The sequence below is a fragment of the Rhinoderma darwinii genome, chromosome 13, assembly GCF_050947455.1.
Source record: "Rhinoderma darwinii isolate aRhiDar2 chromosome 13, aRhiDar2.hap1, whole genome shotgun sequence".
Lineage (NCBI taxonomy): Eukaryota > Metazoa > Chordata > Amphibia > Anura > Rhinodermatidae > Rhinoderma > Rhinoderma darwinii.
This window is the reverse complement of record NC_134699.1, coordinates 15,552,268-15,570,574: the sequence shown is the minus strand read 5'-3', so window position 1 is coordinate 15,570,574 and position 18,307 is coordinate 15,552,268. Positions and strand designations below refer to the sequence as shown.

The window sequence follows — 18,307 nt, the reverse complement described above, 5'->3', positions numbered from 1 at the left end:
CTTAATGTTTTTTTTCTACTAACAAACAATTCTACTACAGCAACAAACTTCCTATTTTTAGTTTAATATAATTTTTTGCAAACGAAAAAGTTGGAAAGCGCAAAAATAACGCACTGAATGGTAGAAACTTTGCATTTTTACTTGCGTTTTTTCATTAAATATCGATCTATGCCATATGTATATTTGTATAATTTTTTATTATGTGTGCTATGGGTTTCTTTCCATAAACTTGTATAATACCGCATATCTTTTTACCTAGACTACTGTGTACAAGCTTCTATGTATCGGTGCGGCTGCCGCAAACCTGCAGATTAATTAACTTGCTTTTCAAAAAGGTGGTAGTTCCTTTCTGACTTTAAATGTTACAGGATTGGTCGATGTTAATTTTAAAACACATGTCCTAAGTGTGTTACGTTATGATATGAGTAAGAACACTCTGTTCGAAACGCGTTAGTGGTAACACGTCCCATGCTGTGTCTTATGGACATTTACATTATGTCGAAATAAAGCACTTTTTATATTTTTCTAATGTGGATGTGCTGAGGATTTTTTTTTATACAATTCTTAATTTCTCTGGATCCCTTGCCTGCAAGCCCCCTCTTCCACTCCAACTGAGGAACTACAGAGCCCAGGACAATCTATTCGGTGAGCACACCTGTGGCTTCCTTTGCTGCTATTTTTTTTTTTGCTAAAAATGTTTGAGAATTTTTGGTTCATAGCCACTATTCAAAACCATCTATACCACGTGATACATGGCTCCACTCACCTACCTTTGGTTCCTATCCATGTGGACATTGTTCCTTTGGTCCTTTTATGCCAAAAATGAAGAAGAAATTTGTCAATCCTTCTAATGGGATGTCCTATGAGATCAGACCGTTTATTACCTGCCAGAGTGCGGGGGTTGTATATATTGCACAATGCCCATGCCCTAACGTTTATGTAGGCAAAACAATTCAACAATTTAGAAGAAGAATCTCAAAGCATCTAAGTTCCATTAAGCGAAGAGAAGATACTCCACTGTCCAGACGCATGAGATGTGTGCACGAGAATGACACCAGATCCATCCAATTTCGGGGTATCACCGTGCTGAAACCTGGTCCCAGAGGAGGTCATTTACACCGTAGGTTGTTACAGGAGGATGCGCGGTGGATTTACCTCCTAGACAGCCTTAGTCCTGGTGGACTCCATGAGGCTTCACTTTTGTGGCCTTCTTGTGAATATAAGTAATTTGTAGATCCTGAACCCCCTATGAGCTTTCCTAATAATCCCTATCCTCTTAAATATGGTCAATACTGGTTTAACCTTACAAATACATCCTGATATGGTCGCGTTCGCATATTATTTTTACTAATATTTTGTCTCTAAATATGTGTACACATTGCTGATGTCTCCATTTTCTGAAGTTATTCTCAGATTTTTTCAGAATTCTACATTATATATATATATATACACACACACACACACACACACACACACACACACACACACACACACACACACACACACACACACACACCCCCCTACTGGTGATCGGGTTAATATTACTGAGCAATGTCCAAGCTCACGGATATATGTAGTGATCTCTTCTTTCCATCCTTGACAGCTCTCCTATCACCTAGATATATTTTTTGTACATGGTCTTACTAACAATTATAAGATACTCTACCAAGTAGATGGATATTGATACAGAATAACGGATAGTGGAATATATTTGTATTTCTTATTATAATCCATCTATTTAACATACTTAAATTTGTGTCTTCCACTGCCTTTCTGTATCCAAGTCTATTGACATGCGCAGTGACTTTCTTCCTTTTCCATCTGGTACATCTGTGATTTATTGTTTCATCATCATTCTAAGTTCACTGACATGCGCAGTGAACTGGCTTCTACACTTATCTATCCGGTGAAATCTCCTTCCACTACGCAGGCGCGATAGCGAGTCCCCTATTGGCTGGGCGCTAGCTGACGTCACGAGTGAGGTCATAAATGGGAGACCTGGCCGCGCTCGCCGCCCCATTTTCCCCTGAGGACGCCACTACGGTGGTGAAACATGTGGGGGGGGGGGGCATTTCTCCTTTTAAAATTCAATGTGTTCCTGCTAATTCTAAGTCCTTTCCTAAGCGAATTGCAGCCGCTAACTATAGTTGTGTCACACAGGCAGTGCGCTCATCAGAGGTGGTGGTTTGACCCTGCGCTCAGTACAGACTACACAGCAACGATAGCATTACTGTATAGGGACTTTCAGTTCACATTGCACTTTTAATCTTCATTTCTATGCTTAATAGTCATTTACAATAAAGTTATACGTTATAATATTCGTAAGCGTTCAATAGGTACCTGGGAAACAAGGGATCATCTTTTTGCCTTTGGCAATATTGATGTGATTTGTTTGTACCTCAGCCCACCAGCTACCTGGGTCCTCCGTTTTATCTTTCACTTTATTGTTCAAAACGTTACCATCGCGGGGATACCATATACAGTGAAGGAAATAAGTATTTGATCCCTTGCTGATTTTCTAAGTTTGCCCACTGTCAAAGACATGAACAGTCTAGAATTTTTAGGCTAGGTTAATTTTACCAGTGAGAGATAGATTATATCTAAAAAAAAAAAAAGAAAATCACATTGTCAAAATTATATATATTTATTTGCATTGTGCACAGAGAAATAAGTATTTGATCCCTTTGGCAAACAAGACTTAATACTTGGTGGCAAAACCCTTGTTGGGAAGCACAGCAGTCAGACGTTTTTTGTAGTTGATGAGGTTTGCACACATGTTAGATGGAATTTTGGCCCACTCCTCTGCAGATCATCTGTAAATCATTAAGATTTCGAGGCTGTCGCTTGGCAACTCGGATCTTCAGCTCCCTCCATAAGTTTTCGATGGGATTAAGGTCTGGAGACTGGCTAGGCCACTCCATGACCTTAATGTGCTTCTTTTTGAGCCACTCCTTTGTTGCCTTGGCTGTATGTTTCGGGTCATTGTCATGCTGGAAGACCCAGCCACGAGCCATTTTTAATGTCCTGGTGGAGGGAAGGAGGTTGTCACTCAGAATTTGACGGTACATGGCTCCATCCATTCTCCCATTGATGCGGTGAAGTAGTCCTATGCCCTTAGCAGAGAAACACCCCCAAAACATAATGTTTCCACCTCCATGCTTGACAGTGGGGACGGTGTTCTTTGGGTCATAGGCAGCATTTCTCTTCCTCCAAACACGGCAAGTTGAGTTAATGCCAAGGAGCTCAATTTTAGTCTCATCTGACCACAGCACCTTCTCCCAATCACTCTCAGAATCATCCAGATGTTTATTTGCAAACTTCAGACGGGCCTGTACATGTGCCTTCTTGAGCAGGTGGACCTTGCGGGCACTGCAGGATTTTAATCCATTACGGCGTAATGTGTTACCAATGGTTTTCTTGGTGACTGTGGTCCCAGCTGCCTTGAGATCATTAACAAGTTCCCCCCGTGTCGTTTTCGGCTGAGCTCTCACCTTCCTCAGGATCAAGGATACCCCACGAGGTGAGATTTTGCATGGAGCCCCAGATCGATGTCGATTGACAGTCATTTTGTATGTCTTCCATTTCCTTACTATTGCACCAACAGTTGTCTCCTTCTCACCCAGCGTCTTACTTTATGGTTTTGTAGCCCATTCCAGCCTTGTGCAGGTCTATGATCTTGTCTCTGACATCCTTAGAAAGCTCTTTGGTCTTGCCCATGTTGTAGAGGTTAGAGTCAGACTGATTCATTGAGTCTGTGGACAGGAGTCTTTTATACAGGTGACCATGTAAGACAGTTGTCTTTAATGCAGGCACCAAGTTGATTTGGAGCGTGTAACTGGTCTGGAGGAGGCTGAACTCTTAATGGTTGGTAGGGGATCAAATACTTATTTCTCTGTGCACAATGCAAATAAATATAATTTTGACTATGTGATTTTCTTTTTTTATTTTTTATATAATCTATCTCTCACTGGTAAAATTAACCTAGCCTAAAAATTCTAGACTGTTCATGACTTTGACAGTGGGCAAACTTACAAAATCAGCAAGGGATCAAATACTTATTTCCTTCACTGTATGTGTTATTTGTTTTGACACTTTTACTAAATAAAACCACTTTTTGTGGGAAAAAATGTATTTTATTTAAACTGTAATCTTTATTTAATTTTTTTTTTATATATACTTTTAACTGCTTTACATTTTTGTTTTAGTCCCACCAGGGGACTTCACCATGCGATCTGCTGATCGCTTATATAATGCTATCAGTGTAAAACTGACAGGCAATCTATTAGGCCATGCCTTTTGGCATGGGCTAATAGGCAGATGCTGAATGCAGACCTGGGGGCCTTTGTTAATCCCCTGGCTGCCATGGAAACCAACGGCACCCCACGACTTCTTTGTGGGTGCCCCGATGGGGTGACAGAGGGAGCTCCCTCTGGCAAACACATTAGATGTCGCCGTTGAAAGCGGCAACTAATGGGTTAAACTGCCGAAATCGGAGCGCATTTCAATTCCGGCAGGAGCCTGGCTGTGTATAACAGCCGTGCTCCTGCCGCTGATCGCGTGTGTACACTGGCAGTACCCACGCAATCAGAGGACGGATATATGCGGGAACTAGCACCTGCATGGGATGGATATAGCCGGCCTTCGTCGTAAAGGGGTTAAACTACATGTGAGCGGTCACGCCTGTGCTGCAGCAATACAATACTTGAAGTCATTTTATGGGTGACCTGTTCTCACACACTTCTCTATTTGCAGTGCTCTTTACAAAAAGTATTTTCTCAGTTTGGACCTCAGTACTCATTGAAGCTTTTCCCGAATGCTGGTGTAGCAGAGCCCGGTTATTATGCCGTCATCAAATACTACTCCTCCCAAAGTGCCAAGAGAGCGCAGGCAGCGTGTGACAAGAAGAAGCTCTTCCAGGACGCCCCTCTGAAGGTAATTGCTGATGCTGGACTTTGGTGGTAGTCAACTGTCTGACCTGCCACAAGCAAGTACCATAAACCATCACTCATCACATGGGTCTTGTATGTTTAGAATATTCCATTACGTCTGGTTTTTATCTAAATACTCGGGTTGTGTATGTTTAAAATTGACCAACATCATACAGTTTGCAATCTTTTGACCGCATACAGGCTGCCATTAACAGTGACCTGTAGTTTATGGATCTGCAGGAAATGTGAATCCCACCCGCCAATCCTGCGTGATATCAGTTGTCATTTACACGTTTTGTGTACCTTTGTAGAAATGTTGCATTACATCTATTTCTGTGCAGACACCGAAGCAACAAGGAATGCCTGGAGATTTCTACTCTGAGGCTGGGTTCACACGAGCACATTAACGTCCGTAATGGACGGACGTATTTCGGGCGGAAGTCCCGGACCGAACTTAGTGCAGGGAGCCGGGCTCCTAGCATCATAGTTATGTACGATGCTAGGAGACCCTGCCTCTCCGTGGAACTACTGTCCTGTACTGAAAACATGATTACAGTACGGGACAGTTGTCCTGCAGAGAGGCAGGGACTCCTAGCATCGTACATAACTATGATGCTAGGAGCCCGGCTCCCTGCAGTGTGTTCGGTCCGGGACTTCCGGCCGAAATACGTCCGTCCATTACAGACGTTAATGTGCTCGTGAGAACCCAGCCTGAAGGCTGCAGAATTGTGATTACAGCGTCTCAACTTTTTATTGTGGATTAAAGAGGTTTTCCCACCAAATCCATTTATGAGCTGTCCACAGGATAACTGATTGCTTGTTAGGACTCCCACTCCCGCAGTCGAGCGTGCACAGTCCCGTAGACTTTGAATAGATCTGCTAGTGCGCGTATCTCCATCCAAACTCCTTTTTCTGCGGTTCGGTGAGGAGAAATGGGACTTAAAGGGGTTGTCCAAAGATTAAATGTTATCCCCTAAGTACAGTATAGGTGATAAGATGCTGATCATTCCTGCAAATGAATGGAGCGGCAGGTCGAGCGTGCGCACTGCCGCTCCATACACCGTCTTTGGGACTGCCGGAGATAGCCGAGTACAGCGCTTGGCTATCTCTGGCAGTGCTATAGAGAGTGAATGGAGCAGCCGCGTGCATGCTCGACCTGCTGCTCCATTCGGAGGAACGTAACTCCCGTTCTCGTGATAGGTGGGGTTCCGAGAAGTTGGACCCCCACTAATCAGCATCTTATAACCTATCCTGTGGTTAGGGGATAACATTTAATCTTGGAACAACGCCTTTACGACCACTGTTCTAGTGATCAGTGGGGACCCTGATGTATTTGGTGGGAAAATCCCTTTGATTCTGTATATGTAAACTACAATGGTGAACATGTGCTGTAATATTTTACTATAAGTAACATCAAGGTGGATCACATGTGGCTTGATTTTACACCACAGATTTGTCCGCAGCAAATTTGCCACAAAATCTGCATGTTTTACATGCAGATTTTCCTTGGATTGCTGCTGCATTGCAAAGGGTCAAATCTGCAGCAACTGTGTGGCCAGTGTGCATGAGAATATTCATACAGATACACACAGATTTTGTGGCGAATTCGCTGCAGCTTAATCAATGGCGTAAAAATATGTATGAAGCCATCCTAATTCTGTGTAATGTCTGCTTGTCTCTTCTCGTATGTGACTGTTTTTCTTGTACCTAGGTGCAAATGTGCGGCAAGCAGAAAAGATTTCCGTACAAGTCTCTGGAGTTGTACAGCAACAAATGTCAGGAGCTGGCGAACTACTACCTGGGGTTTAATGGCTGGTCCAACAGGATAATTGCTGTGAGTAATTGCAAACCTAATGATCCCCCTCCCCCGCAATTTTGAAGCCTCAGTACATATGCAGCAGTGACCTGATCATTTGCTTTTCCTCGCGGTTTTGATGCTCGTAGTTTGTAATAATGGAGATCAGGTCTCAATGCGCTACCTCCTGATGATCCTGTGCTTGGGGGAGGTACAGAGCAGTGGTCTGCAACCTGGAACTATCAACTCCCTGCATGCCCTGACAGCCGCTGGAAAAATTAGACATTCAGAGCTCTAGGAAAGCTGGGTAATGACCCTGTTGGAGCTTATTAGTGACTATAAAAGTTGTCATTCAGCTTTTCTATACACAACTGCACCCGGCTGTTTCCTTAAGTTTTATGAAATGGTAGCACACATGCTTGACCGCTACTCCATACAATCTACCCCTACCACGGTCATTAGATTGGGGGGTATCAGGGTCCCTATTCTAGCAATTGGTTGTTATTCTAGTGGTCAGACCCCCACCAATCTAGTATCTTATGACCTTTTCAATGTTCCTGACTGGAATGCCCCTTTAATGAATGAAAACTTATTTCCCTTTAGCTGCAGAATATAACTGGTGTGGATGAAGACCCCGAGGAGGAATCGGAACCACAAGAACAGGCAAAACTAACATACCTGTGTGTTGTTGAAGTGACCCTCCCGCATCATGGAGTTCGCAGCAGAGGAGTCGGAGTCGCAGAAGAGAATATTCAGAAGCAGAACGGTGATGATTCATTTTGAGAATTGTGGATTGTAAAGATATATTGCAACCCCTTTATTCTGCTTCTAAAATTGGGGTTAAGTATCTACTTTTTTGTTGTAAAATTATATTACCTAATTGCCAAAAGCCCAAAAAGCCCTATTTCCCAACATCCCATTATGTAGCAACTTTTTATTAAAACGTAACCTTTACTCAATAGCAAGTAACACACCACACAATTGTTAAAAAAGTTACGTCTTCAGGGGTATAGGTGCCAGTATACCCCTGAGGACGCTACTTTTGTACTGAAACACGTCGGGGGGGGGGGGGGGGGGGGAGGGGAAGGTCTAACCATGTTTTAATACAATGTAATTCTCTGGCAGTTAAATAGTCTATCACTGGTTAAATCGGATTGCAGCTGCTGATTTAGAAAACAAAGCGCAGCACTAGTCAGAATCGTAATCTGATATTACACGGTCCGACGAGGGCCGTGTAAACTTGTGCCAATCAGCGAGACAGCTCATTGATCGGCGCTCGTTACTCCGATCGCTCGTCCCCATACATTTCTATCGTATCGGCAGCACGTCTACGTGTTTACACAGGGAGATGCGCTGCTGACGATAATATTTTGGCCATTTAAAATGATACAATCTGTTCATCGGCTGATCGTTGCCCTGTCTACGCAGTGCAATTATCTGGAACAAGCTTTCTGTGAACATTTGTTCCCGATAATTTGCCGGTGTAAGTGTCTGCAATTCACCATTCTGCCAGTTTACATTGACCCTTTTTGATAATTCTGTGGTGTGCTACTTATTATTGAACAAAGGTTACATTTTTAATATTAATTTATATTTCATTTAAAATATTGCTATATAACAGGTAGTTGGGAAATAGTTATTTTTTTTTTTTTGCCTTTTAGCAATTAGGTCATATAATTATCAATTTTGCGCGCCAACTACCGGGGTCTTTATAAGAGTGTGTTCATACTTTTATGTTGTGACTGTAAATCACATTATGTGATGTTATTGGGATGTGAAGTCCCCACCACAATTTAACCATTGCAGATAAACTTGCACACCTTAGAAGTTAAAGAGGCTCTGTCACCAGATTTTGCAAGCCCTATCTGCTATTCCAGCAGATCGGCGCTGCAATGTAGATTACAGTAACGTTTTGTTTTTTTTAAAAACGAGCATTTTTGGCCAAGTTATGACCATTTTTATATTTATGCAAATGAGGCTTTCTAAAGTACAACTGGGCGTGTTTAAAGTTATGTACAAGTGGGCGTGTATTGTGTATGTACATCTGGGCGTTTTTACTTCTTTTACTAGCTGGGCGTTGTGAATAGAACTGTATGATGCTGACGAATCAGCATCATCCACTTCTCTTCGTTACCACCCAGCTTCTGGCAGTGCACAGACACACAGCGTGTTCTCGAGAGATCACGCTGTGACATCACTTCCCCAGGTCCTGCATCGTGTCGGACGAGCGAGGACACATCGGCACCAGAGGCTACAGTTGATTCTGCAGCAGCATCGGCGTTTGCAGGTAAGTCGATGTAGCTACTTACCTGCAAATGCCGATGCTGCTGCAGAATCAACTGTAGCCTCTGGTGCCGATGTGTGCTCGCTCGTCCGACACGATGCAGGACCTGGGGAAGTGATGTCACAGCGTGATCTCTCGAGAACACGCTGTGTGTCTGTGCACTGCCAGAAGCTGGGTGGTAACGAAGAGAAGTGGATGATGCTGATTCGTCAGCATCATACAGTTCTATTCACAACGCCCAGATGTACATACACAATACACGCCCACTTGTACATAACTTTAAACACGCCCAGTTGTACTTTAGAAAGCCTCATTTGCATAAATATAAAAATGGTCATAACTTGGCCAAAAATGCTCGTTTAAAAAAAACAAAAAACGTTACTGTAATCTACATTGCAGCGCCGATCTGCTGCAATAGGAGATAGGGGTTGCAAAATCTGGTGACAGAGCCTCTTTAAAGTGGTTCTCGTATCTGTACAATACTCCCTGCAGCCCCCTGACTGATGGAATCACCCACAATCAGCGATTATGACCAGGGGAAGCTGCGGGCTCCTGTAACATCATGCAGGAGAAACGTGTTAGATCACATTGTTCTTGGGTCCAAAGCAAAGGGCAACCCTTTATGAGGTCCATGTTCCCTAATAGAGTATCTGCACAGGGGTTGTTGTCTGGATTGGACAGCCCTTTAACAAAATTCACTATTACATCCTGATGCAAATTTGTGTGGCTGCAATTCCATGGTGCAGCCCATTGTGCAAATAAATGCACTTACGTTAAGCAACGGCAGGTACTACATAATCTGCTACACTATGTTATGCCGAGTGGAGGGCGATGCATGACACATGGGTCCAAAGTACAAGAAAGGGAGAATCCTTTTCTCGTGCACCCCCCCCTTCCTGGCCGTCACTAGACTTAACGCACTGGAGGAGGTTTACCAAGCAATGCACCGGAATTCTCGCACAAATTGCCTAAAAAAATCTTGCGTACATGCTGAGAGATAAATTTATTGTGTTTTAAACACTTTTCCTTCCTAGACCGTTTCGAAAAGTGTTCAAATTTATTATACAGCATGCGCCACTGTGATTAATTTGGCACCGTTTCTGCCTGTCTAGTCTAGTTTAAGACGAATAGGAGAAGGGGTTGTACCATTAACAGGTGACGATTTGAGGAAATCGATAATAGAGAACACCTTTTGATAATTCCTAAAGCACTAACAATATTTAGATCACCTGTGGTAATACTAAGGGAAACTTGGAACCGTGACCTGTTGGCGGTACTTGAGGTATCGAGTTGAAAACTCAGTCAGTAATATAAGACATAACACCCAAGCCAGAAACCCCAAAATAAACCCACCAATTTGTCTGGTTTTCTTTGTCAAAATATTTGTCTTTTATGTTCTCTTTACTGCTGACTAAAATGAGCGGTTCACCATATGACAAATTTTGTAGTACGGAGCCATATTTCCCTTGTATAAAACAATAGAGAGTGAAATAGGGATGTGTAGTAAAGTCTTTCCACTTAGTGTCTTGTATGCAGGAATTACGGCTCTGTAAATGACATCGTTTCACTTATTTCCTTTGCATGTAGCGCTTTATGCACCTCCATAAATGTCCTAGTGAAGGTGTTATGTGAATTGATAGAAAATGCAAGAGTATAATATTTAGTTGTATTTTGTATGGTGTTTAAGTGCTTGATATTAAATACATATTTTGTGTGTTTTTTCCAGATCCACTGGAATTTATATCAAAGACTGGGAAAGTACAGAAGTATTCTGAACAAAGGGCTTTGTCTAACGCTTTCCAGAAGATCCTGTTGGTGGTTTTTGGTAATAGTCATAACACTCACATTTTTGTATTGGTGTGTGTCTTACATAACATTTTGTAATATTCAATATCCCATTATCTCACTTAAGACATTGATGACATATCGCTACATTATAATATCAATGTCCCATCAGTGTGGGCCCCATAATAGTAAACCCCACCTATAGCGGATTGACCGCAGTACTAGGAAAGCGCTGGGCCTTTTGTCTCTTCTCTGCCTTTTCCGGAGACCATATGCTCGGCCTTTATTATTCTTCACCCTCTAAATGACCCCCGAAGCAGCTAAGAGGTGAGTGTGAAGTATTATAATAACATGAGTTACATCTGAGGGGGCTGTCTCGGGCCTATCGGAAGCACTGAGCGGGTTTACTCGCAGGCAATTAACGGGTAATTACCTCCGCCTTCTTGACGCTTCTTATCAGCCAAAAGGACTGGCTAATGTACAGTGCTCACTATTGCGCTTGCTTCCTTTATGTCTCCTCCTTAGGCTAAGCTTACACTTGCGTTGTATAATCCGTTACTCTGATCCGTTTTTAGATCAGAATAAAAATGGATCAGTTAAAAATCCCATTGAAATAAATGGGATTTTTAATTGTAATCCGTTTGCATCCTCTTTGTTAGTCATCCGTTGTTTTGACGGAGATAAAAGTGCAGAGTACAGGACTTTTACTCCAATAAAAAAAAAAACGAATGTCGAACAGGATGGTTATTTTTACCATTTGTGTCAATGTAAAAATGCTGCATTCACATCTGCATCAGGACTCCGTTCTGACGTTCCGTCGGAAACGCAGCCCTGACTCACACAAACGGAAACTAGAGGTTTCCGTTTCCATCACCATTGATTTCAATGGTGATGGATCCGGTGCAAATGGTTTCCGTTTTGCAGGGGTTTTGACGGAATGAATACCGTTGTCTACTACGCTATTGATTCCGTCAAAACGACGGAACCCCTGCACAACGGAGACAATTTGCATCTGATCCTTCACCATTGAAATCAATGGTGATGGAAACGGAAACTTCTGGTTTCCGTTTGTGTCAGTCAAGGCTCCGTTCCGATGGAAAGCTCAGACGGAACTTCGTAACGGAGCCCTGACGCAGATGTGAATTTATCCTAAGTCCTTTCTTTTAGGATAACTTATAGGTGACCCAAGTTAGTGTGGTCGGGCTGATGAGAGACCCTGCACTGGTGTGCACAATATATTGCAGCGAGACCCCATGTAGCTTACAGTTTTCTTCCAGTGAATTTCAGGAACAGAAATTGGGTTTGTGCGGTGTTTATTGCCCCTGTTAAGAATAATGGTCTTGCTGCAATTACAGGTTCCTTGTCTCTTCCTTTTAATACAGACAGTGGTAAAGTTGCTGTGGAATATGTTTCTGGCGAAGATGATACCGTGGACTGCCTAACAGAGAAAGAACTGCAAGGACTTATTCAGGTAAATAAGAAGACACCAGCGTGTATTGTATTACGTACTTTTTGGTTAAGTCACTATACGGTTTGTCATTTAACTCTTTGACCTGCAGACCTACAGTGTGTCAAAAAATTGTGATCTCAAGATGATTTGGGCCAAATGACAAACTCTGCACTTCTACACCTGAATGTTCTGCTTTTATCAATGAATGACTTATTTTATTAAATCCTCCAGGTTGCTTTTGTCGTCTTTTCTGCAGATCTTTATGTTTGGTAAATATGTTCTGTATTTTACAGGTAAATGACTTCACTTGGACACCACTGAACCCGGGAGAAGGAGAGGACGAGGAGGACTGGGCAGAGCTCACCTTCCATGAAGACACTTTGGTAGATTCATAAAAGCTTTTAAGTTATTTAGAATTTTTTTGTATGTTGTTTTTACATTAAATGTTTTTTTTTTGTGTGAAATAGATTATTTTTGTGAGCATTTTTTGATGAAATGGCAAATTCGAAACCGTTTTTGGTATTCCTAAGTGATTTATTTAAAAAGAAACTCCAGCAGATATTTGAGATAATTTCTACCACCCTGTAACATATGTCTTTCCTCTTCTGTCCGCCATCTTGATAGTAGAAATCAGTGTCTGCATGCTGTAGCACTGGTAACTACAATTATTACTTGACTAGGCATCACGTAGGGAGCTGTGACCAGATTACATGACATGTTTCAGAAGTTATATTTGTATAGATCGTTCTTGTTCTCATCGCAGATATGGCATAAATGTCCGATAGATGCGGGAGCCACCTCTGGGAGCCGCAGCTATCTCTAGAATGGGGCCCCTTGACCCCATCCTAACTTCTGTCGCTGGGCTCCAGTCACTGACTGATGAGGTGACCTGGTTTTCCGAAAATAGCAGGGCGTGTTTTGCTACGATGTTTCCAGAACGTGCATAAAAGTTAATTGGAATACCGAATTGCGAAAGCACATCAAGCTACACTGTTTCTAAAACTTTGGAGCCATGTAAACTGCGTAGCTCACTGTTCTATGCCGTATGCATAACATGGTATGGGTATGTACACACGGAGTGTTTTCAGACGTTTTTCGGGCCGTAAACGTCCTGAAAAACAGCTGAAAAGTCTGAAGCAGAGCGCCTCTAAACATCTGCTCATTGATTTAAATGGGAAAAACAGCGTTCTGTTCCGACCGGCCGTTTTTTTCGCACCAGTTTTTCAAAACGGCAGGTCACTTCTCCAGCCGTTTTTGCAGTTGTTTTTCATAGAGTCTATTGAAAACGGGCGTAAAAAAAACGTCTGAAAATCAGGAGCTGTTTTCCCTTGAAAACAGCTCCGTATTTTCAGACGTTTTTGAGTTTGTGTGTGAACAATACCTTCAGAGTTCCGGAAACAGCAGAGCAAAACACGCTCAGCCTTTTCCAGAAAACCCGGCCACCTTCTCACAGTGGCCAAAACCCAGCAACAGTGGCAGAAGCTATGACAGGGTTCAGGGGGGTCCCGTTCTAGAGATATGTGCGTGTCCCAGAGGTAGGACCCACATCTATTGGACATTTGTGGAGTATTCTGTGGATATGACATAAATGTTCAAATTGGAAATACCCCTTTAAGCACAAGTGTGTTTCTGACTTCTGACTATCTTGGACACTGTGCCTGCGGAGCTGCTGGGAAGTCACGGAGTCCTTGTAATGCATAACCATCGTGTCACAACAGGGGTGCGTGTCATTTATTTTAGTGTATTATTACTATAGATATGCTGAACTAGCCCTCGTTAAAGCTGTACGGACAGATTATAGGCACTCATGACCGAGGCTTCTGCATTTTATTCTTTTATTATTTTACAAAGTACAAAGACCTTTAAGAGACCAGGCATAACATAATACATCTGCAACAAATATTTTCTGGTCAGGAAGTGTAATGGTAACATTACATAAATTCTGATTTCCCCCCAAGCAACTGACGATAAAATGCAGCAGGTATCGGGGCGACTGGGAAAAGGGCGTCCATTTTCAGTATTCATTTTCTGATACATTTAAACCATACAGTTGCTCTCCACAAATCTTCGACACTTCATCACCTTTAGGTAAGTCTCCACTTTGTGCATGTCTTTCTTAAAGCAGGACAGGAGGCCATAGTTTTTAATCCGTGCATCATCATCTGTGTCTGGATGCGAGTCAAACTTGTCATACGTGAACGTCAGTAGACCGTAATTACGGGCGTTCCCGTCATCTAGTTCCTGGTGGTAGCAAAAAAAGATTCATTTTAATAATTATTTTCTTTGTAAGTTCTTTATTTTTATAGTAGGAGGGAGTTACAGAATGGAGGCTTTGCTGAATATAGTGCATTAGCACTTAATAACCAGCAGGGGGAGTACTCTGGTCACACTGAAGATTTTCACTTACCCTCATGAGCGCATATAATCCTTCTTCAAGGTCCCTCAGTTTTTCATAGACGGCATTCCCAAACACCTGGTTAGTAAAGAGTTTATTCAGCGATTGCACTGGAGTCATCCAAGACTGAATGAGGGTGAGGGAGAATCGCAGGAGTTCCATGTCCTGTAATAAGTGAATGCTAGTTAGGAACACTGCTAGCGGTGCGGCTACACAATATAATACATGTCGATTAGATCTGTATACGGCGGAGGAAACCACGTACTGATTTCTGGTGGGTGTTGTCCTTGTCAGTTGGAGCTGGGATGGTTTCTGAGTAGCAGAACATTGCATAGGAGTTTTTATTTGAATATCTCTTATCTTCACGAATAAATGTTCGTTCCTGGAAGAGAACGGTAGAATAACATGGCAGCCGGACATAGGAAGGCAATATTATGTAATAACTAGTTTACGTTCGGGGGTGCAGGGCAGCTTTTTGCAATCCCGTTGTGAAGATTTTCCGTTATATGTTCCATGAAAGATTTGGCGCGTGTACCGTTTTTAAAATTATTTTTTGGTGCTGGGTGCTTCCTTGCAGCTTCAGTTGAGCATTGCCATCGTAACCAAATTTGCATATGAGAAAACGGTGAACTTAATCCCCGCTCCAGATTAATCCATCCAGATTGAAGCCTATTGACCACTTGCTAACCCCTAGAATGAAGGGGTTGCGGTGCTAGGTTAAGCAATGCTGCTCCTTCAACTTTTTTCTCTGGGCATCACACCCAAGTGCGGAGTAGGAACTGCAATGCCACCCCATTCACTTTAAGGCTGAATTCACACAATCGGTTTTGCTGCATTTTTTGTGGCATTTTTAATGGCGTTTTAAGAGTTTTTGATGCATTTTTTTTTTAGCGTGGTCAGATGTTACATTAAAGTATATTGTGAAATAAACACGCAACTGCGGTTTGGTTTGTAGCATTTTTTTCTAAATGCTCTGGGATGGCGCTTTTTCAGGCATTTTTCCCGTCGGCTATTCTATAGGGTTTCAGAAACGTCAAATATTTGTGTGAAGGAGGCCTGATGGGGCCGTGTAGCCATTTTATGCATAGTGCCTGGTTAGTAGGAGCTCTGTGCCAGAAAAAAATAAAAGGGCCACAGCCCCTTGTTTTTACTCATTGGTGGTCCCAGCGGTCGTTTTCCCTATATATACAGTGGAGGAAATAAGTATTTGATCCCTTGCTGATTTTGTAAGTTTGCCCACTGTCAAAGACATGAACAGTCTAGAATTTTTAGGCTAGGTTAATTTTACCAGTGAGAGATAGATTATATATAAAAAAATATAAGAAAATCACATTGTCAAAATGATATATATTTATTTGCATTGTGCACAGAGAAATAAGTATTTGACCCCCTACCAACCATTAAGAGTTCAGCCTCCTCCAGACCAGTTACACGCTCCAAATCAACTTGGTGCCTGCATTATAGACAGCTGTCTTACATGGTCACCAGTATAAAAGACTCCTGTCCACAGACTCAATTAATCAGTCTGACTCTAACCTCTACAACATGGGCAAGACCAAAGAGCTTTCTAAGGATGTCAGGGACAAGATCATAGACCTGCACAAGGCTGGAATGCCCTACAAAACCATAAGTAAGACGCTGGGTGAGAAGGAGACAACTGTTGGTGCAATAGTAAGAAAATGGAAGACATACAAAATGACTGTCAATCGACATCGATCTGGGGCTCCATGCAAAATCTCACCTCGTGGGGTATCCTTGATCCTGAGGAAGGTGAGTGCTCAGCCGAAAACTACACGGGGGGAACTTGTTAATGATCTCAAGGCAGCTGGGACCACAGTCACCAAGAAAACCATTGGTAACACATTACGCCGTAATGGATTAAAATCCTGCAGTGCCCGCAAGGTCCCCCTGCTCAAGAAGGCACATGTACAGGCCCGTCTGAAGTTTGCAAATGAACATCTGGATGATTCTGAGAGTGATTGAGAGAAGGTGCTGTGGTCAGATGAGACTAAAATTGAGCTCTTTGGCATTAACTCAACTCGCCGTTTTTGGAGGAAGAGAAATGCTGCCTATGACCCAAAGAACACCGTACCCACTGTCAAACATGGAGGTGGAAACATTATGTTTTGGGGGTGTTTCTCTGCTAAGGGCACAGGACTACTTCACCGCATCAATGGGAGAATGGATGGAGCCATGTACCGTCAAATCCTGAGTGACAACCTCCTTCCCTCCACCAGGACATTAAAAATGGCTCGTGGCTGGGTCTTCCAGCACGACAATGACCCGAAACATACAGCCAAGGCAACAAAGGAGTGGCTCAAAAAGAAGCACATTAAGGTCATGGAGTGGCCTAGCCAGTCTCCAGACCTTAATCCCATCGAAAACTTATGGAGGGAGCTGAAGATCCGAGTTGCCAATCGACAGCCTCGAAATCTTAATGATTTACAGATGATCTGCAAAGAGGAGTGGGCCAAAATTCCATCTAACATGTGTGCAAACCTCATCATCAACTACTAAAAATGTCTGACTGCTGTGCGTGCCAACAAGGGTTTTGCCACCAAGTATTAAGTCTTGTTTGCCAAAGGGATCAAATACTTATTTCTCTGTGCACAATGCAAATAAATATATATAATTTTGACAGTGATTTTTTTTTTTTTTTTAATATAATCTATCTCTCACTGGTAAAATTAACCTAGTCTAAAAATTCTAGACTGTTCATGTCTTTGACAGTGGTCAAACTTACAAAATCAGCAAGAAATCAAATACTTATTTCCTCCACTGTATATGCCATTAGCATCTCTGATTGGAAATCCCTTTTAGTACGGAAGCCTTACTTTAAATATCAATAGGAGCTATATGGCAAAGGTTCCTATACTGACCTCGGGAGGTTCTTATTGTTGTTGTTATTATTGATTTATAGTTTTTCTTTTGTAACTTCCCAAATCCTGTATGCAGATCTTTACACTGAAATGGACACGGTACTTACATAGTCTCGGTATGTATCTGCCACCACCTGGTGAATGTACTGTGCCCTGATTACAGCGTTATTGAGGAGACTGGCCAGTGGTATCTGGGGGAAAGCACTGAACCCCGGTGGGCTTTGAAGGCACATGATGAGCAACAGTCCAAGAGAGGAGCATAGTCCTAGAAATAAAAGGCAGGTACTGACGTAAGTTACCACTAAATGCTGCACCTTCAGGCCCCGTGCACACGACCGTAGGTTTCATCCGTAATTACAGATCAGATAAATATGCATGAAATTGCAGACCCATTCTTTTCTATAGGCCATGGACACTATGCCGTATATTTACGGATGTGTATCAGAGGCCGTAGAAATAATCTTCAAAATATAGAACATGTCCTTTTCATGTCGTCAATTGCGGACAGTAAAAACCCTTAAAGTCGTGTGCATGATGAGGCCTTACGTCATCATTTTGTCAGAGGTCAATAATATTTCTGCATTACATTTGGTTTCTATTAGTCGATAGAACACATTTGTTTGCTTCTTACCATTTGTTGTCCACAATATTTTTGTTAAATAATGTTAGTTTTAGTTGCTCAGTTGGTCCTATTGAACAGTTCACATTATCCAGATGAGTATTAGGCCCCATGCAGACGAACGTGCTTTTGCGGCCGCAATTCCCCCGAAAATCCACGGGAGAATTGCGGC

The 18,307-nt window shown here is 42.4% G+C and overlaps 2 protein-coding genes across 4 annotated transcripts in view; one reads left to right on the top strand and one right to left on the bottom strand.

Annotated features, from left to right (window-relative positions):
* RDM1 (RAD52 motif containing 1) overlaps window positions 1-18,307 on the top strand; it is a 58,517-nt gene that overhangs the window by 12,453 nt on the left and 27,757 nt on the right. For 2 of the 3 annotated variants that reach the window (XM_075845765.1, XM_075845766.1), the window contains exons 2-7: window positions 4,753-4,932; window positions 6,640-6,762; window positions 7,327-7,489; window positions 10,734-10,832; window positions 12,175-12,263; window positions 12,536-12,625. In XM_075845765.1, coding sequence (XP_075701880.1) covers window positions 4,753-4,932; window positions 6,640-6,762; window positions 7,327-7,489; window positions 10,734-10,832; window positions 12,175-12,263; window positions 12,536-12,625 — 744 coding nt within the window. Of the gene's footprint in view, window positions 1-4,752; window positions 4,933-6,639; window positions 6,763-7,326; window positions 7,490-10,733; window positions 10,833-12,174; window positions 12,264-12,535; window positions 12,707-18,307 lie in introns of those variants that run through there. The other variant, XM_075845767.1, reaches the window with a different exon arrangement.
* GH1 (growth hormone 1) lies at window positions 14,117-17,761 on the bottom strand. Its single transcript, XM_075845459.1, has 4 exons — window positions 17,624-17,761; window positions 14,903-15,019; window positions 14,650-14,802; window positions 14,117-14,483 (listed from the first exon to the last, which is right to left on the bottom strand). Exons 1-4 carry the CDS (start codon window positions 17,747-17,749, stop codon window positions 14,280-14,282), a joined length of 600 nt encoding a protein of 199 aa, XP_075701574.1. The 5' UTR covers window positions 17,750-17,761; the 3' UTR covers window positions 14,117-14,279.

Coding starts and splice junctions, on each gene's coding strand:
- GH1 (XM_075845459.1), bottom strand. CDS start 17,749: ATGTGCCTTCAAAGCCCACCGGGGTTCAGTGCTTTCCCCCAGATACCA. Junction 14,803..14,902: donor ACAACACCCACCAGAAATCA/GTACGTGGTTTC, acceptor CACTTATTACAG/GACATGGAACTCCTGCGATT. Junction 14,484..14,649: donor GATTATATGCGCTCATGAGG/GTAAGTGAAAAT, acceptor TGCTACCACCAG/GAACTAGATGACGGGAACGC.